This window comes from Sturnus vulgaris, chromosome 9, assembly GCF_052056855.1.
Source record: "Sturnus vulgaris isolate bStuVul1 chromosome 9, bStuVul1.hap1, whole genome shotgun sequence".
Taxonomy (NCBI): domain Eukaryota; kingdom Metazoa; phylum Chordata; class Aves; order Passeriformes; family Sturnidae; genus Sturnus; species Sturnus vulgaris.
In genome coordinates this window covers 2,072,615-2,093,116 of record NC_142251.1, presented here as the reverse complement: position 1 = coordinate 2,093,116, position 20,502 = coordinate 2,072,615, and the positions used below count along the sequence as shown (strand labels likewise).

Below are 20,502 nucleotides of genomic sequence, written 5' to 3'. Positions count from 1 at the left end.
GCGCCGAGGGCAGGGCGGGCCGGGCCGGGGCGGGGCCGAGACCGGAACCCCGGCACCGAGACCGGGACCACGGAGACCGAGACCCTCGAGACCGGGATCGAGACCGGGATCCCCGAGACCGAGACCTTGACCCTCGAGACCGTGATCGAGACCTCTGGGACTGAGACCGGGACCCCCGAGACCGGGATCCCCGACACTGAGACCCCCGAGACCGGGATCCCCGACACCGAGACCCCCGGGACCGGGACCCAGACCGGGACCGGTGTCGCTGTGGGCTCGCCGGGTCCCGCTGTGCGCGGTAGGAGCCGGGCCGGGGCCGGTGCTGTTCGAGGCGGCCAAAGGCGCCTCAGGAGTCCCTCAGGGATCGCCAGAGAGGGCTGTTCCCCTCAGGGCTGAGGGAAGGGGATTGTATTTTTTTTTATTTATTTATTTTTAACGGTGGGTGGCAAATTTATCCCTTGAAGCCCCCTGTGCCCATTAGGGAGGGAGGTGATGAGATCCATGCGGGAAAAGTTTCCTCGTTCCAGGTGGATGAGGCCGGAGTAGGGCAGAGCTGCCCTGTGCAATGCGGGCTCCTTGTGGATGTCCGGACATGAAGGTCGGTGTTGCCATGGAGGGTCTGGCTTTGGGCATCAGGAGGAATTTCTTCACAGAAAATGGGATTATACATTGGAAGGGGCTGCTAGAGAGGGGTGGAGTCCCCATCCCTGGAGGTGTCCAAGGAATGACTGGACATGGCACGCCGTGCTCTGGGCTGAGAATACAACACTGGTTTGAGTTAGAAGGGACCTTAAAACTCATCCAGTTCCTCCCATGGGCACCTTCCACTGTCCCAGGCTGCTCCCAGCCCTGTCCAGCCTGGCCTTGGGCACTTTCAGGGATCCAGGGGCAGCCTCAGCTGCTCTGGGCACCCTGTGCCAGCCCTGCCCACCCTCCCAGGGAACAATTCCTGCCCAATCTCTAATCTAAAGCTACTCTCTCCCTATTTGGAAGCCTGGGCTGGATTGCTCCCCTCTGTCTATTTTTCTAAAGTGTCATTTATCCAGTAAAAATAAGCCAGGGGGCTGCTGGCAGTGCTGTCACTAAGCCATTGCTCACTGGATTTCCCAGCCATGGATTGGCAGCACTTCCTGGCCCACATAAGAAATCTCTCAGTAATGGGAAGCCCAAGGAGTACAAACAGGAGTTCACATTTTCTAAACTGGAAAATTAACATTTATTCTTCCTCTCCTCCTTGCCTTTCCCCCCAGTTCCATTCTGGTGTTTAATTATAGTGACACCCGTTTGCAGGAGCCAGGCTGTGCCAGGGGGTCCCTGTGGGGTCCTTCTGGTGCCTGTGTAATATTAAAGTGTCAGGGTGTTACAAATTGGGTACTTCATCCTTGATAAGCAATCATTATCTGCCTTTCCCAAGTGTAAAAGACCTGTCTAACTCAACAAGGTGCCAGTGATTGAAGCCTCCTGAGTAAAAATCCAATGAGTCCTGAAGGGGACCCTGGGACGGCGTTGTCTTGTTGCTGAATTTGAGATATTCCATTTATTATACTGGAATATATTTCCTGAAGTCAACGTTGGGTTAAATAATACAAGAGGCTGTTAAAGCAACAGAACAACAGGATTTAGTGTCCCTCTGTGATGGCCTTCTAAAAACCTTCATCTCCCCTTGTGGAAGCAGAAAGCTGCTCTCAGAGTTTGCTGACCATTGCTGAGCAAACAGCACTATTTACTCCTTTGAGTTGTTTTGATAATTGAGAAAAATGTATTTATGTTTTTTTCCATTCATTTGCAATTTTATGGGCCTTGGACTTAGAAGGCCTGAGCTGCTCAAACTTACTTTTGAAGTTTTATGCACATTTATTTCTATTACTTGTGTTTAGGTAACTCTAAGAAATAGAATTCTGAGCTTAACCTGGCGTTTTTGAGATTAAAGGTTCCAATTTTGACCAATGTTATTATTATCCATATGTTTTGTTGTGAGAGTAAAAAGAGAAAACGTGGATGGCAACATGAAAATATCTTTCTGTGCTTTCAAGAATCAAGACTACATAATATTTTTATGATACTTGTAATATCAAATATCTGCAACTATATAAAATACAGTGAAATTAAACTTTTTACTGCCAATGAAGGATAAACTGTGAATAATAAGTCGAGCTCAAACTCTTCCTGCTTGTGGATCTCATGTAGCTTACCTACTAGTGTAGATAATTATTCCCATCCCAGATTTAGAGAAAAGAAAGGGTATTTCTGGATGTTTGGATAATTGGAGCTAGTCTGTGTTTCAGAGGACAAACAGAGGTATTGTTAAGACAGTTACAAATTCTAACTGCAATTTCATCCCTCACAGGATGGCCAGCACTCCTGGGCATCAGAAAGCCACACACTCAGAAAATTCCCAAGGGAAGAAGTCCCAGCATGCAGAAGAAGCCATTTTTTACATGAACTGCAGAGCAGCATATCTGACTGTCTTAAAAAGCAGCTTAGAAAACATTAAATCAAAAGAACAACTCAGTTTAGGTAATGATTGGATCTTTTTCCCTCCTCTAACTTTTACATGGGGTGATTGCAGTGGGAGCATCCCTGTGCATAAACTCAGCAAGTGGTTTAAGGAATTGAGAGTAGTTTGGGATGTCTGCTGGAAGTGGGAATGCCAGACAGAGGCATTTTATTGTAGATTATTTTATTTTTAAATCACCAGTAGGAAAGATCTCAGTTCAGTTTAGAGTGAACACCATAACTGGTGTTCCATAAGAATTCTTACTACTTATCTCAACTCCTCCTGAATTACACTTTCACAGACTGGAATCTAAAGTTTTCTTTTTTTTTTCCCACACTATATTTGTGTATAAGTGGTGGTGGTGTTGTCAGCAGTACAACAGAAAAAAAAATCTGTGACTGCTTCGGCTGCACTAAATAAGGCTGTTGGTAGAAACTGAAAGCTTTGTTTTGAAAACTTCAGGAGTTTCAAAGGGGAGTGAGAAAAATTTACCTGAAAAATGGAAGTTGGTTTCTTAATAATATATCTTAGTGACCAGGCAAGGTAAGGACAGAGTAAGGTAAGACTGAGTAAATAAATAAATAACCCAGTTTTGAAGGAGGTTTCACTACACCAGATAAAATTTCTCAAGCAAATACAATTCCAACTTTGCAGTTTCTCAAGAGTTGTAGGATTGTGTGCTCTGTTTGGGTGGTGATTTTTTGTTTTCCTTAGAGCATTTTTGTTCTTTTTTGAAACGTTTTTCATGGAAACCAGCACTGTAAAAGCTGAGTGCACTGATTGTAGCTTCTTTCCCTACACTAGAACATGAAATTCTACCCATTGACAAGCATATTCCTCCAGCTTGTGACTTGGTGCTCTCCAGGCTTTCCCAGCTGCAATAAAAGGGCCTTTATGACATCCTAATGATAGTTTGGGATAATCTGGATTTTAACAGGGGGGTGGTGAGAACAAATGTCATCTCTCTAATAAATGCTTTGGCTTTCAGCTCTATCCATATGCCACTTGGCTACACAGCAAGTGTTTGGGCTTTTTGCTTTCAAGGTCAACTTAGAGAGGGCAGTTAGTTGTTTAGATTCTCAATCCTTTGAAAGATATTTAAAAATTCATTTTAGAATTTGTAATCATTGAGAGTTAAAGACTTGTATTTCATCTTAAGTCAATTTTGGCATTTCTCGAACGAGTGGTGCCAATGTTTAAGCATTTCTTGCTTCATGAAGTTTGGCTGATATTCCAAACTGAAGTGCTCACTGAGAGATTGGCCCTGTGAAATTTTATTTGTAGTTTTGCTTATCCCCAAATGGCAGCTTCATTTGCTGTCTGTTGTAATATTACTGAAGGGATTTAGCATAACCACACCATAAAGAAATATAAATAAAAGGTGCAGTCTGATTGAACTCACAAATACAAATTGGGAAGCATGAAGGGAATGGCAAGTGCTGATCTCCCCGGAGATACAAAATTAAGGATTACATATTTGAAGGATATCTGTCAAATATAATAATGTGCTGCCCTGACATTCCAGGGATCTCTTCTATCCATGGAGACCAACCCACAGAGTCAGTGCCCTTCCTTCCCTGGCTGCCCTTGACACTGAGATCCCCAAACCAGGCGTGCCTCACATAAAGATGTGAGTCCCTCCAGCAGAGGTGGCAGGGCACAAATCTTTATTTAGGGCTTGGCACTGAGGCAGGGATTAACAGCAGAGGTGCCTGGTTTGGTTGTTTGTTTGTTTGTTTGTTTGTTTGGTTTGCTGGTGACACGGGTCCCACTGAGCATTGTCACCGTGCCACCACCTCATTTCACAGATGCTCCCAGCACAGGCCTGGGCTCTGCTCAGCTGGCTCAAAACCAAATGCCAGCCCAGGTAGAGATGAAGGATCTCCTGTGCTTCCCTAAAAGATTATTTGGGAAGATATTAAAGCCCTTTCATTTCAGATAGCCTGTGCATTTCAATTTAATTTCCATTTAATGTAATACCTTCATCACACTGATAACCAAAAAGATGTTTTCAGTAAAGACCTTGAAGAGGCAAATAGATGCAGGAAATTAATTTTGGAGAATGCCAGGTGTAACACCCATGGCACTGGCTGCATGTGTGGCATTGGCTGCCTGGTGGTATCATTTTTCCTTTAAAATTCATGTTGTGTAATTTGAATTTATACATTGAAATGTACAGCAGTGACATAAAATATTGTCTCAAATAAATTCTACTCTAGATCTCAGTTCTTGCCAAAGGAAGTGCAAAGATGATGTTGGTCTAAGTAGAAATAGGATTTAATAATGTGCAGATTGAAAAATAATATATTCTTGATTTTAAAACACTGGATATAGGCTGAATTTTACACTTGAGACTGTCTTTAAGTTCATGGATATTTTGATTAAGATCATAACCAAAACTGTCCTTCAGACCCACTTTTGGAGTGATTTGACTTTAAAAAAATCCAAACATGGAAAGTGACTCAAGGATATTTGGAGAAAACTCCTTTTCTAACAGCTGGAATATATATTTAATATTATGTTTTATTGTTCAGTACTTCAACAGGCTGGAAGAAATCCATCTCAGAAGACCATTAACAAATACTGGACTTCACAAACAACTTCACTGAATTTTGATGATTTTTGTGCTATTTTAAAAAAAGAAAAGCCAGCTACAAAAAATGAACTGCTGCAAGCATTTGGAAAAATAGACACAGATAAGTCTGGATATATTTCACATGATGAACTTTGTAAAATTCTTACAACAGTAAGTACCACTAGAAACTTAATTATCCATCTTTAATTAGTGGAGATTTTGGAAATTAGATGGTACTGAGATCTGGGACTCCCCATTTTATGGAAGATTTTCATGGTGGGTTTCCAGAAGACACCACAGAATTACATAAACTGGTACAATAGATCTCTTTGATATTTAGCAGCATTGTAAAGACATCATTTTTAATGTTTTTGACCTCTGTTTTCATGATTAAAATCGAAAATCTGTTGCAATCTATTGCAAGATAAGATTCTCTGAAAGAATATTAGAAGACTCTTCCTCTGTTTATAAAATTGGTGCTGTAGGTGAACAGAATTCTTGATTAGGAGCCCAAACTGAGCTGTTTTTTTCTTGCAGAGAGGTGACAAAATGACCTGGGAGGAAGTGGCCAGCATTACTAACCAAGCTGATTTTAACTGCAGTGGCAAACTTGACTACAACAAGGTATGGCCAGGAGTGATATTTGTTCTTGTGTTTTGACAAGATGAGCATTAGTGATGACCTTACCCCTGGATTCTAAATTTTGGACTGAATAAACAGCCCAGGAAGATTTGTACATAAATATGGTTTCATAGGAGGAAAACTGGTAAGAATGCTATGTTAAAAATCAGTCTTCCAATATCTAGAAAGGAAGAGTTGAAAGTCACACTTAATTTTTGTTCAATATTTGAACCTCCTTGTTGAATCATGGCTGCATTTTACTGTGATACTTGAGTAGTTGTTCTGATTAATAAAAATTAAAATTATATTGGGCTTGAAGAGGAAATGCATTCCATCTGCTGAGCTGTGCTTTCCTTCCTAATGCTACATTTTACTCCTTAAAACCTTTTGAGGAATGTAACTTGATAAATGCAATATTGTTTTTTTTATCTCCAGTTCTGTGAGCTGTACCTGACCACCAGTGAGCAGTGCTGCAAAGCTGCAAGGGACAGGCTGGAAACTGATCCCAGACTGAGGCAGCAGCACTTTGGGAATCAAAGGGAAAATTTCTCTGAAGGGATCTCACTGTCAAAACCATCCCCAAGGGTCCCCAGGAAAACTGATCACAAACTGCCTAAAGGTATTTATAGTTTATTTATAGTTCTTATGTTTTATGTTTTCTTTCTGGTGGAGATGAAGCTCTGGCTCAATGAGCAGTTGAGTTTTTGTTTAATTTTTCTCAGATTAGTGAAAATTTTATTGATGAATATAATTTGTGGCAATTTCAAATGGCTGCATCTTTGAAACTTTCCAGTTCCTAAAGGTGGATTTTGTTGATTTTTCATGTGACACAGTCCAGAGGGAAGAGAGAAAATGAATGCTCAGGTGTGTTGCAATACAGGCAAATTATATATTTCCTTCCTAGAGCAGAAATTAAACCCTAAACATTTCTCAATAAGCTGTGTGCTTGGTTCAATTATTGAAGCTGCTTTTCAAGCACAATTAATAAGTTGTGGACAGTTTAATATCCTTCCTGAAGTTACAAAGATACTTCCAAACCTTCCCAAACTGGAAAAAACTCCACAGGGAGCAGACTGCAGAGGCACCAAGTATGAAATTTTGGGATGTAGTTTGTGCTGTTGCAATTTGCTGCAAATCAAAGAGATGCAAAAAAAAAAAAAAAAGACACAACATTGATGAAGGGAAGTTCTCTGATCGAGTTCTTATCACCCAGTTTTCTTTGTGCTTCTAAATGCAAGGTTTATGATAAACAGCACTAGGACAGGGTTGAAATAATGTAATTGTAATTAAATATCTCTGTTCATAGCTGACAGCAGAACTCCTTCAAGACCTTCATCAGCTCAAAGCAGCAAAGCTTCCACCTCCACCACTGTCACTGTGGGTGCCAGCAGCAGCAGGAGCACAAAGCTGATTGTTGAGCCTGACACAATGAAGGTATCACCCTGAAATGATGGGGTTTTCCTCTAGGCACCTGTGTTATTGCATTTTAAAGAAGCTAAAAATCAGAGAAAAATGGTGTCTTATGTTTTATTAACAGTTTGTCAAGGGCAGCTATAAACTACTGAGAGCTTTCTTGATATGTATTATTATTAACATTTTTATATACTGTTGGTTTTGCTGACAACAAGTTATTGGAAATAATTTTTCAGGTGTGAATGTTTAATAGAACAAAATGTGTTTTTTATAAATGAAACTACTGTTGGAGAAAACAGTTAATGACTTCCTGAGAAATTTAAAATTGAATAATTTATTAGGTTGGTGAGAACTTTAAATGCTTAAGTAGTCTGAAAGATTGTGTATCATAAACCTTTGCATGAAAGGTAATTGGAAATAAATAACAGATTTGTGAGCATATTCAGTTTCTTGGGCATTGCTTGGTAAATAGATGCTGTAACCTGAAAATATTGATTTTTAGTTAGACTAATATGTCCTATCAGTATTTTCTTTTAAATAAATCACTCATTCAATATAAATTCCTGGGGGAGAGAGACAACAAAGTCACTTTGCTAAGTCAATATTTGTAGAGTGTTAATATTGATCTTTTTCCCTTTGTTTTCCCTTTCTTGACTGAACCTTTACTAGTTTTCTTTCAACAGAAAATAATAGCTGTAGAAATATAAAACATTAACTGGGAACTGCTGGGATACATTAAAAATGTGCACCTGGAGACTCCTGTATAAAAGGGAAAAAATGGCTCTGACCACACAATGTAACTGCTGCTGGAAAACTGAAGTGATTGTCCTCAGGAGCTGCATTTTTGTTTCAAATAACAACTCTGGATTTGTTATTGAACTCTGAAGTCCTTTCTATCTTCCCCATTGCTGTACAGTGACATTTGTTCTATATTAAAATTTCAAAGCATCATCTCCCAGGGATTTTGTGCAGTCTGTTTAGGTAGCTGGACCTCCATGCAATTTAACCTGCAATCTCACCTTGTTCAAACATCATGTGGGGTGTATAAAATCAGTACACACTTCCCCAAGATTGGATTCTTTTTTCTTTCTACAAGCCAGTAAAAACTGATTTAAAAACAAAAAAAATCGATTAATATTGCTTGGCATCATCCAAAAACTTAATCAATAAACATGGAAAAGTGTAAGTAAGTAAAACTATTAATTTTTTTTTTTTTTAATTTCATTTTGCACAATGCAAGCTCTGCCAGAATCAATGAATAAATATCCAGGGATTTATTTGTGGTGTGAATCAGAATCCACCACCCAAAAATTCTTTTTATTCATCTTATATTCAAGAATTTTATTTTATTTTTTGCTGTCCACCTGTCTTTTTGTATAAGTAAGAAAATATTGTCCTCAGGATGTTGGAGCAACACCAATTTTACATTTCTGACAGAGGAAAACAGTGAAAGGCAAAACATGATGAAATGTCTAAAATTAAAAACCCTTAGCAAATTCCTCTCAATCATTGCTTTTTATTAGGAATTATGCATCAAAGTGTGAATATTTTCAATATTAACTTAAATTTCAGTAGCAGTGACCAGCAGCAGGTACTGCCTAACATTTCTTTCAATTAACATTTCTAACACAAACATTTCCCACTTCAGCTATTATTTAACAACTTCTGTTCTGCTTTGAAGTGACAGAGGAAAACCCAATCAGAAAATCCACTTTTAGCTTCCCAATTTTCCATTTCTGTTTGGAATTTGATAATTTAGGATTTCTAGCACCACCTTATGCTCTCTGCCAGAATAACAGGATTTGATTTCCTAAAATGAAAGGAAAAAGTTTTTGTCCAACGGTTTTGGCAGGTATCAAGCTGGGAGCAAACAACCACTTATTTCAGGTGTTTTAAGAAAAAAAAAATCCATTTTTGAAATTTCCTTTTAGCTGAAGTCAGGAGTCATGGAAATGTTGGAATAAACAGTTTAGGAATAGCAGTGGAAATGATCCAAGGGGCTGAAGTCCATGTTGGAATTCTGTCACTGATTTCTGTTAATCCCAGCTCCCATTATCCATTTTTTGACTGACACAACCCCAGCTGTTGCTCCATATTCAACCCTCACCAATAAATCCCAGGAATATTTTGTCTCTGATCACTTTTTTCCTAATTGTTTTTAATGATTGGCCCCCTTTTTCCTCGTCCTGTCACTACAAATCTGCTTTCATGGATAAAGCTGAGTATAAAATTAATGGATGGATTTGTTAATTAGGTTTATTTTGCTCCATAAAAGTTGCTCAGGGGGCTGATCTCTGGCTCCATGGTCCAGAAATAGCTGCACTTCCATAAGGATTATCCCTAAAAACTTCTCCAGCAGGTTGTGCCCACAATGAAAAGATTATGAGAAATTATAGGAGGGGAGCATTGCCTTGCAGGATTGGACATCCCACTTTATTTTAAATAACTTAATTTATCTTTGTCTTTTCCACAGCCAATTTACTTTGAAAGCCTTTTACAACTTCTTTAGCAAAATCCTAATTAAAAAAAAAAAATATTCCAAACTACCAAAGAACAGCAGAAAGGGAGTTGTAAAGTGAATAATATTTGTATTTAAATTACTCCATGCTGTCAGCTGTTTGTAAATATAATTAGCAGAATCTTTGTGGCAGTTCCAATTTAATTTTCAACTCGAGGAGCATTGGGGTAATCTTTTTCACAAGTGAAGCAACATTACTTTGCAAAAATTATCTACAAAAAGGACTATTTGGGATTTTTTAAAAAGTAAAAGTGTATTGATGCTATATCTCATGGTGTGTTTTATGCAGGGTTTATGAAATAATTCAGAGAATGAACTTTTTATCCAAAATGAAGAAAAAACTGAATATTTGCTTGGTTTCCAGGAATGGCAACGTGCACAAAGCAGAGGCTGCTTCTACCTGGAGGAGGATGGGGAAATCATCAGTCACAAGTACAGGCTGCACTTAGCCCAGAGATCTGCACTTTGTGTCACCATCAGACCTTTCCCCATTCCCCAGGCAGAAGGTCAGTGTGTTTCTATTTCATTTTCTTCTTCAAAAGAGGTGGTGGCTTGGAGATTTACCATCTCCATTTGTTGCATTGAAATGATTTTTTCCCCCCCCCCAAGTAGAATATTCCCTTTTTAATCCCATAAAATAGGAGCCTTAAGAACCCAAAATTGTTTTAAAGTCATCTTGGCTGGCTTTTTTTTTTTTTTTTTTTTTTAATTTGTGTGATGTGTAACCATTCCTTGATTATCTTGACCCTTAATGATAGAACTATTTTATCAATAATTCTTAATGATAAAATTATTAATTATTTGTAAGACAATCACAAAGAATAATTTACCTGCTTGGCCTAAACAAGAAGAAAATCTCAATAGCATAGCATGGATTTTTTTATTCCATTTTTCATCAGCAGAGATCAATAAATACCATGGGAATATTTGTTTTGAGATGCAAAGAAAAACAATTTTGGGCCATTATTAAGCATTTTTTGGGGGATATTTTTCTTTTTAGGAAAATCTTGTCACTGGTTGTCAGTGGATACAGCTTTGTTTATTCTGAAGGAAAATGAAACCCAAGAGAATCTGCAACTTGTGAGCTTTACTGAACTCCAAGACAAAGAGGTTAGAGATTTTTGGTGTATTCCTATTTTAATTGTTATTTTTTAGTGTGTGTGTGTTAATGCTGCAGTTCCATGTGTTTGGGAAGAATTCCAGCTGTACCCAGAACTGCTGAGTTTCTGGGTATATTTGCAGCTACTCTGTAAAAACTCAGTTGTATTTCTGCATCTTCAAAATATCCAAGGCAAAATTTGTTTAAATTTCCTTTAATTTTCTTTCTCCTTGCCATTTGAACTTCACAGTGCACAGAATATTCTTTTCCTGTGGCAGAAATAAGAGAGCATGAACTTATTTTCACTTTCTTCCCTCATCTCTCTCCTGTCTAACTTCCTTTTCCTTTTCCTTTTCCTTTTCCTTTTCCTTTTCCTTTTCCTTTTCCTTTTCCTTTTCCTTTTCCTTTTCCTTTTCCTTTTCCTTTTCCTTTTCCTTTCCCTTTCCCTTTTCCTTTTCCTTTCCCTCTTTCTAACTTTTATTCTAAGAGATTCACTATTTTTTATCTTTAAAGTGGCATCACACAGCCAATTTTTTAAAGGAGAGAACCCAGAATTCCCAATGTTTCCAAGTAATTAATCACTTTTGTCTGAATATTACTGGCAGCAAAGAAAGGCATCATTTGAGAAGTTCTTACAAACTTTTCTGTCTTCCTTGAAGAGCAGATGTTTGGCTGGAGAGGGGAGCTTGGAGCTGGGGTTTACTGGCTGCTCCCTTTCACAAGTGGCTGCAGGTTGAGGAAGGTAAAAACCCAAATTTCTGGAGAAGCCAAACTGGTGTGGAGGGATGAAGATGGAGAGCTGGCTCTCACCAAAGAATTCCGGTGAGTTTTATTCCCAAACATGGGAATAAAAATCTCTTTTCCAGCTAAAATGTGGCTTTTTAAATCTGGATGTTCCCAAAGTACTGTTTTGTACAGAATAATCTCAAACAGACTGATCAGTTCTTGGCAATATGATGAGACAGTAAAAGGAAATGGAAGCCTTTGGAAATAATTTGCCTTTTTCTCCCTCAGAGCTGCTTTGTTGGATATATTTGAAACAATTGATTTGGATGGGAATGGCCTCCTGAGTCTGGAGGAATACAATTTCTTTGAGCTGAGGACTAGTGGGGAGAAGTGTGATCAGGAAGCCTGGGCTGTGTGTAAGGGTAAGTTCATTACTGTGCTACAGCTAATTAAAGCTATCAATTAACTTCCAAACTGGATAGAACTGGGTGTTCTGTATTTATTCTAAGATCATGTGTAGATATTTTTCTCTTCCTCCTTTCTTCTTTTATTCCAGTCTCCTGTCCTTTGCTTTGCTTCATTCTGCTGTGTGTGCCACTGACCTTCTGCTGAGAAAATTCTTCCCTTTCCTGATTGTTTTGTAGCTGCCAAAACTCACAGGGTTTGTAATCCTGGATCATATGGGGAAGGAAACTGTCACAGGTATTTATTTGATCCATCTCCTTTGTGCAGATTGGGCTGGTGCTGCTTTTTTATCCCACAAAGTGTGGAGAGGGACATTTAATTAGTGTGGATCTGATGCTGTAAATTGGCATCCAGAGTTTCTGTGGATTGCCTGTATCTCCTTTTATAACATCCAGGTCATGTTTTACATAATTCCTTTGGAGGCTGTGGCACATTGGCCAAAATACTTTAACTCTGGCAAGCCCTATTAATTATCTCCACCCAAAACACTCTGAGGTATCAGAATTTTTCCTAACTGATGGAAAACTCCTACAAAAATACATTTCTAGAACTGAATTTCTCCTGTGTTTCATCCCTGGATGTGCTTTTCCACACTTGATGGCTTTGTCAGGGTGATGCAGGTAGGAGGGGTGGAAATGTGTGAATAAATAAGAGAGCAAAGAGGAGAAGCTGGGCAATGTTTCACCAGGTCATCAATCAGTGGGAGGGTTCACACGAATATCATCAATCTTGACACCAAAGTTCAAGCCATTTATTACAGCATCTGTACCCTTGGATAGATTTATTAAATTGGTAATCCCTTTTTAATAATATATAGTAAAGATTTAGCATTGTTATGAAGATGAGAAAACCATTTTTAAAAGTCCCTGACACGAGGACATTTCAATTATGTGTTTGCTGACATTAGACTGGTGGATCTATGATATTCTCTCTAGAGAGGGGTGTTAGGATTACTGGAATTTTATTGCTTTTTAGGAACTAAGTAAATCATTGCTCTTTCAAAGACCTGAAGCATTTAAAGGTGCTGCCTCCAGCTGTCATTCATTTCCCATTCCTAAAATATCCCATTCTGCAAAGCTCAACCACAAACTTCTAGGAAAAAAAAAAGTCAATATGAACTCTTTTTGTTTTGAAATCTGCCTCTTTTTTGGGGTTATCCAAGGAGCCAGCTGTTTGTAGGTATTATCCCAAATCCACAGGGGAGCTCTGCTAAGCTCATGGCTGCTCAAGGACATTCTTTCCCAAATAATCTTGGAGATCCCAAAGCTCTAAGTTGGCTCCATCTTTCCAACCTTGTTAATAGGAGGGAGATTTTGGCTTTGGAAGGATAAAGGTGTTTGCAGAGAGAACAGATTTTTTTAAAATTTATTTTAAGTGCTACTTTTATTCCTTTGAAACAGAAAATTTTGAGATGAAGAAGAATGAACTAACAAGACAAGGATTTCTGGATTTGAATCTCATGGAAGCCAACGACCAGGATGGGGATCCTTGGGACCTTTGGGTCACTTTGCTGTCCCTGGGCTACAACAAAGCTTTAGAAATGACAGAGGTGGGAGATCCACAGAGCAAAAATCCCTGCACATTGAACTGCTGCATCTTTGTGTCTGCCACAAAGTGATTGCAGGAGGGCAGGACCCACTGCCACCAGCCAGGGCTTCACTGCCACTGCCACTGCCCTGATTCTTAGCACAGCACTTGGAATTTTGAAAAAAGAAAAGTTTTCTTTGCTTTAGAGAAAGCCTGGGGTTATAGAGGAAAGAATTTTGGGTTGTATGTCTTAAAAGAATCCCTGCACTCTGTTGGTGGGGAGTGATAGGAAGATAAATATGGTAAACTGTGACCTGTCAGCAAATTTAGAAAAAACAGGACTTTTTCTCCTTTAAAAAGTCAATTTTGTGGCCCAAATCACAATAGAAGTGGATAAAGATAATTTTTTTCCCACATCATTCAGAATTCCTAGTTTCCAGACATAACTATTTCTGTTATTGTTGCCTTTCACAACAATGTAAAATTTTGATACTTCATTAAAATGTTTGGGTTTGGGTCACACATTGTTTACTTTGCAGGACCAGGTATTATTTCTCTCGTGTTTCTGTGCACTTGCAGATTTTAAAAATTATTTATTTTTATATTCTGAAATACATATTATATATTTCTGATGTTAATAATTCTTTATAAAAAAGAGAATCTCTTTTATGAAGAGAAGAAATGATGAAAAATTGGAGCATTAAATAAATATACAGATAATTAAATCATTTAATTCCCAGGAGAAGTAGATTTTTAGGATCACAGTCTGATAATATGATTTAACTTTGTTCAACAGGTCAATGTAGTCAGTATATAAAATATATATTGAATAAGACCTGAAAATAGTATGAGATAGATATATCAGTGAAAATTTTGGGATGGTGCTGAGGGATTTAAGGAGCTCCTTTTCCTCTGATTTGTGCAGGGCTGTTTTTCTGCATTTCAGCCACAAGAGAGAGCCCTCCTCCAAGGAAGAGCATTTTGGGGAGGTTTTTTTTTCTCCAGTTAGGAATTTCAGGAAGGTTTTTGTGCCTTGTTCCAGTTGTGGGTTCTGGCTCCAGCCTTTGCTTTCTAAAGGACAGCACAGCTCTCAAATGCTTCAGTAATTAATTAAAAATCTCCAGCTGTTAACTCGTGTCTCTCACTTAACTCTTTTAATTCTTGGATTTCAAATAATTTAAGATGGATGTTTTGGGAATACTGAGACAGAACTTGAGAAATCCTGGTGGATTCCCACAGCCTTTAGAGAAGAATTGAGGTGCTGTGACTGAATCGAAGAAAATACAAACCCCTGGTTGTTACACCAGGAGTAAAATGTAGCCAAGATACTCCCAGAGTGCTCAGTGCAACCTTGCAGAGGTGTTAAATCTGTGTGGAGTGGCACAAACAGCCACAGTGTGAAAGGTTTATTTCAGACCCTAGAATAAATTCGAATTTCATCTGAATTCTTGCACATTTTGCTGTCCAAGGAAGGGTTTGCTGTGTTGAACTATGTCAGCTGTGCTGGGAATGGCATGAAAAAGGCCAGTTATCCTGGGCTTTCATTTGGTATAAAAGATTGCCACAGCTCACAGTTCACAATATTTAATATTCTGGGAAATGTTTATGTCTGGGTCATTCTAGTTCAAATATGAAAATACTTAGGAGCTGTGGGTGAAAATCTGAGGGGGGGAAAACTACAGCTGGAGTGATGCTAAAACTCATTTTCTTCACTGCAGGCCTGTCCCTTTGTCATTGACATTTGTGCAGAGAGGTGCAAACCCAGGATTAAAGCCATTTCTCTGGAGGCAGGGGGCTCCCAGCTCAGCAGGGCTGTCTGCAGGTCAGTGCTGAATAAAGGAGAGCACAAAGTTCTGGATGGCTCTGACAACATCTTCATCTACACCTACAGCTCAGGCAGCAGAGTCACCTCTGTGATTGAAAATAAGGTAAGGCCTGAAACTGCCATATTGTACTTGGTGTTAATGACTGGTATTGTTCCTCCTCCTTCCTTGGGTCATATTGGAGAATTGCTTTTCCTAAAAGCAGATTTTGATGTCTGTTCCATTAAAAAAAAATCACTGCCTGATGTGCTGCTTGTGACTTCAGAAGAGGCTGGGTCAGTGTTCTTGGAAGGGGCTGATTATTATTAGAATGAGGCAAGCAGCTCTAACTACCATATAGAAACTGAATATTTTTGTGTTCACATGCCAGCTTTTCAATATTTTGACACCATGTCATCATCATATGAGGAAACAAACACTAACAGCAGGAAATGCAATTGGAGCAAGAGCATTTACACTACAGAATATTTTCAGTGTCCATTAGGAAGTCAAAGAGCAGTGAATTTTAGGAGTTTGTTAAGGATGAATTTTTACCTGATTATTCTTCCAGCTGTGCTTTATTAGTAATTCAAGCTGAAAGTTGCAAATCCAAGTACAAGTGGTTGGTGAGATTTTAAACCTTTTTCCACAGATCACAATGAATATTCTCAGTTTCCTTTATACCAGGAACTGTGAATAAATAAACACAGCACAGTAAGATGTTGAACTTCAGATGCTTTAAATCTTAAAAGATCACAGCAAGAAATGTATTTTTAAATGTCCAGCCATGCACAAGGGGTTGGGGATTTGGGGAACTAAATTAGGACTGGATGCTGAGGCTCCTGGAAGTCTGGATTTGGCTTTGCACTTCGCCCTTTAGGGTGGATATTGCAGAGTTATTTATATATTTGGGAATATGTCAGAGGAGGAGAGCAGGGCTGCACTGAGACAACTGGAGGTTCTCTGCTCCAAATCTCTGCCCACTCTGTTCATGTCACTTGGGTTTGGTTTTTGTAGATCTCACCAAGCTGGGTGGGAATGCTGGGGAAGCTCCATGGGGGGATCTGGACAAGCTGTGAAAATACAACAAAGCCAATGTTGGAACCCTGGAAAATGAGAATTTTAAACTTTCTGTGCTAACAAACACTAATCTTCAAGAGAACACTTTATTTGACTTGAAGTTGTGAAGAAAGCTTCCAAAATTAAATAATAAAACTAAAGTTATAAATATGGAGTTTGAATAGAAGTGTGTAATATTACATAGTGGAAAACTTAAAATTTAAAGTTTTAGAATATAACAATATGAAGGTGTTAGGGTGGAGGTTTTATCCTTTTTCTTTACTTTTTTCTTTGTGAATTTAGGTGATATTTTGTAATTAAATAAAAAAACCTGCATGGCAAGTTACAAGTTATTAGTTATCGAGTTTAAAAATAATTTAAGTGTTTGTTCTTAATTAAACTATTTAACTTTAAAAAACTTTGTAAAGAAAGAAATACATCTTTATTTTTAGCTTGTTAGCTTAAAGTACTGTAAAACATTGTAATATAAATAAAAATGAAGAAATATTTAAGTCTAAACAAAAAATACTGTCGTTCAATTCTAAGCCTAATTTTAAAAAAAAGCAAATTAAATTTCTTTTGACCATGACTGTGGTGCTAAGGTACATTTGAAACTGTTCCTCCTCAAAGTGTATCTGTTACTCTTCAAACAATATCTGTTACTCTTCAGAGGATCCATAAAACATTTCCATCCCTAAAACAGCAAGGTCACAGGAAGTCCAAGGAGTGTGCCCTTGTTACACCAGGAACAGACACTTAACCAATAAAATCTTAATGGTTCCTTCATGTTTCTTCACCTGCAGTCTGAAAACAAAGTGATAATTCATGTCAACAATGAGCAGAGTAAGAACTGCCTAAACAACAGAGGACTGATGGTTTTTGCTGTGGAAGTGGCTCCTAAATCCATGATGGTAAGGATTTTTTATTGCTTAGCCAACTTTAGAGAAAAATCAGGTGACAGCTTTATATTTTCTTTTTTGTAGGGCTTTTCTCATGGTAATGAGCCATGTGGGCAGTGGCATCTTCTGACCACAACAGATCAGATGAATTTTTGGATATTTCAAAGCTGATCATGTACTTGATGTATCCCTGTTTTCCTGTGCAGTTTGCTGTAAAAATCCATAATCCAGTTTTTCATACATGGGCCTGTTTCACTTGTCCATTCTATACCTGCACCATTCACTAATACATTTAATACTCTTTTTTCTAAGGCTATATTTAATTTTTTTTCACTTAGCAGTTTTTAATCTCACGTATTGATACCTATGAGAACAGACCAAGCATGCACTGATCAGAAAAGGGAAAGAAATGTATTGCAGTCCTTGTGCACACTGTGATTTGCTGGTGGTTAACTTTTGTTAAATCTGATTTAGGGATCGTGTTAACCATGAGACAGTTTGATTTCTGAGCCCTGCTGCAGGGCTGGGCAGGTTTTAGTGACAATTCCAAATGAGGGTTTTGAGGGATGGAATGTGATGGAAAATACATTACAAAATGCAGATTTTTTTTTTTTTCATTTCTTTATGAATAACCCCCATTTTAATTTTTCTAAAAGTACACCCTCTGTGTTCAAAAGCAGAGGCATCCAACTATTTTATATTTCCCAGCTTTCCAGGGTGGATTCATTCAAGCCTGTTGTAAACAGAGCAGTCCCATGACACAGGCAGGGCTGGGGCCTATTTAAATTGCTGCTGACACTTTAGATATCCATTGCCTCATCCTGTAAGGTGCTTTTTAATTTGAATTTAGGCTTCATTCAATATAAACTGCAGGCTCAGTCTTTATGGATATTTTACTGTTAAATTCAAGAGTAATTTTGAATATCTGTCAGTATAGATAATGAATATTCATCATTTAATGACACAAATACTGAACATTTTGCTTACACAGCACATTGGGTAGCAGTTCTCCAATGAAGAAAACTCTTTTTCACCTCTGCTTTCTCTTGTGCCAGGTTTCTCAGCATGTGATGGCCCTGAATGAGCAGGAAGAGTGGATTTACAGCTGTGTGCACTCCCTTGTATGTTAAACCTCCCAGTGCCAGGGCTGGGAGCAGCCAGACTCACCCAGGATTAGCTTTGGGCAGCTTTTAGACTATTTATAGTCTTGTCTTTCTCAAAAAGTTGGCATACATTTATATTTCTGGGTGATTTGGGCATGAAAACACTGAGGCACAATAAAAATTGGTGGTTTAGAAAGGATTGTTTCCCTAAATATTCTCTTATTTTCTATACCATGGATTGTAATTCCATCACAGGCTGGAACTGCTTCACTGAGGAAAACTTTGTTGAATGGGTTCCTAATTAAACATTCCTGTGGTTCTGATGTGACAATTATAAAGGGATGAGGTTTATTTTATTTTGTCATTTGATAAACGATTTGTTTCTTTCCCTTTCTTTGTGTCATTTGCTGATAATCCTCATCTTACTCTTGCTCTGTAATTTCTGCCTGATTTTATAATCTGTTGTATAAAATAAAGTCTGTCTTTTATATGCAATTAGGAAATAACATCATTTGAGAAAAACGAAGGTTTGTCTTGGGCTCTTGACTGTTAACAGCAATTCATTATTCCCAGGGTAGCTGAAATAAGAAGACTGAAGTGTGCCAAGTTTAGACTGCAACAACAATGAAATTCATCTTTGAGGTACTAAAAACATTCAGCTTATTATATTTTTCTGGTTCCTCTAAATATCTGTTAATGTGGAAAAAAAATTATGACCCTGGCCACTGGATGCTTAAAAAGTGAGTTTAAAATAGCCATTTAATGTGTGTGACCTCATAGGTGAGGGCAGCAAGTAATGTTACAAAGTTATTTTTATCTGCCCCAGCTCCTGCTCTCTGCTGTTACTCTGCTGTAATCTTACACTGGGCAAGTAAATGTCAGTGACAAAATGAGAGCTGGGCTCTGATTTACACACTCAGGCAGGATTCCTGGTAAACTTTGAGTTTTCCATGTTTTTTTTCTTAGCAAGTACCACAGTTTCCATTTTCAGAACTGTCTAAAAGAAGTTGAGGCCCCAAAAATATTTGGTGATTTTTAGCTCTGACTGAGCTCTGGAAATGCTGCCTCAGGCAAGGTGTGGGTAAAACAGAAATTCCCAGCTCCTTGTCTAAAAAGGAGTTGGGAAATAACGAGACACCGTTTGGAATAGATACTACAAAGTGAGCATTATTTACATTTCTTTTGTTTGTAAAATCAGCCTTTTTAGATGGGGCAGGAATTCATATGCAACTCTCTCTGCATTTTAGGGTTAAAGCTGAGAGAAGGGCTTAGCTGAGAAATCACTGCACGTGGAAAGAGTTGGGTTTGCTGCAGGTAAAAAAACATGGCAGAGCACCACACAGGGAACCTCATTTATTTTCTGATCCTCCTGCTGCTAGAAAAGGTTTAATTACCCAGTTTTTTAAGTGGGGACATAGGCAAACTCTCCCTGGTAGGTTCTACTTTCCCTGCCCTGAAGGAGGTGAGATTAGAGATCTTGGTTGTATCTCCAGAGTCTTTTTCCAGGTTCCACCAAGACAGAAAAATCCCAGCTTCTCTTTTAAAGGTTGAACTCATGTACCAGCTTATTTTCTTTGAGGGGAGACATTTAACAGAAATTAGCTGTAACAGGTAATTTGAATTTCTGGAATGTTACCTTTCTTTTGAGAACTAGAGCTATAACAAAATTCAGCTTTTTCAGGGCTTTGCTAATGCTGACCTTACCTGCCCCTGCTTCTGAGGGGCTCCTGCTTCTCTGGGGTGGTCACTTGAGGCCAGGGCCTGTCTGGAAGGCCTTTGGGGACATCCTGCTGGTGACAACAGGGACAGGCAGGGTCTGGAGCACCTGGGCCAGCTCGGGGGGGGTCACCTGGAGAAAAGGAGGCTCAGGGGGCACCTTGTGGCTCTGCACAACTCCCTGATAGGAGGGGACAGCCGGGGGAGTCGGGCTCTGCTCCCAGAGAACAGGGCCAGGGTGAGGAAAAAGGGCTTCAAGTTGTGCCAGAGAAGGTTTAGATTGGATCTCAGAGAAAATTTCTTGATGAAAATTTTTTCACTTGATGGGAAGTGTTCAGTCCTGGCACAGCTGCCCAGGGCAGTGGTGAAGTCCCCATCCCTGCACGGATTTAAAATCCGTGTGGATGTGGAACTTGGGGACTTGGGTTAAATGGTAACCTTGGCACTGAAGGGGAGCGGTTCGAGTTGAAAATCTCTTTCCT

The 20,502-nt window shown here is 38.9% G+C and overlaps 1 protein-coding gene across 1 annotated transcript; it reads left to right on the top strand.

Annotated features, from left to right (window-relative positions):
• The first annotated feature begins 29 nt into the window (after positions 1 to 29).
• On the top strand, positions 30 to 18,799 carry EFCAB7 (EF-hand calcium binding domain 7). Its single transcript, XM_014870516.2, has 14 exons — positions 30 to 298; positions 2,348 to 2,517; positions 5,032 to 5,243; positions 5,610 to 5,696; positions 6,129 to 6,312; positions 7,000 to 7,127; positions 9,989 to 10,130; positions 10,625 to 10,734; positions 11,388 to 11,545; positions 11,738 to 11,871; positions 13,315 to 13,463; positions 15,160 to 15,369; positions 17,106 to 17,213; positions 18,257 to 18,799. Exons 2-14 carry the CDS (start codon positions 2,349 to 2,351, stop codon positions 18,329 to 18,331), a joined length of 1,866 nt encoding a protein of 621 aa, XP_014726002.2. The 5' UTR covers positions 30 to 298; position 2,348; the 3' UTR covers positions 18,332 to 18,799.
• The last annotated feature ends 1,703 nt before the right edge of the window (positions 18,800 to 20,502 follow it).

Coding starts and splice junctions, on each gene's coding strand:
- EFCAB7 (XM_014870516.2), top strand. CDS start 2,349: ATGGCCAGCACTCCTGGGCATCAGAAAGCCACACACTCAGAAAATTCC. Junction 5,244..5,609: donor TTTGTAAAATTCTTACAACA/GTAAGTACCACT, acceptor TTTTTCTTGCAG/AGAGGTGACAAAATGACCTG. Junction 13,464..15,159: donor AAGCTTTAGAAATGACAGAG/GTGGGAGATCCA, acceptor TCTTCACTGCAG/GCCTGTCCCTTTGTCATTGA.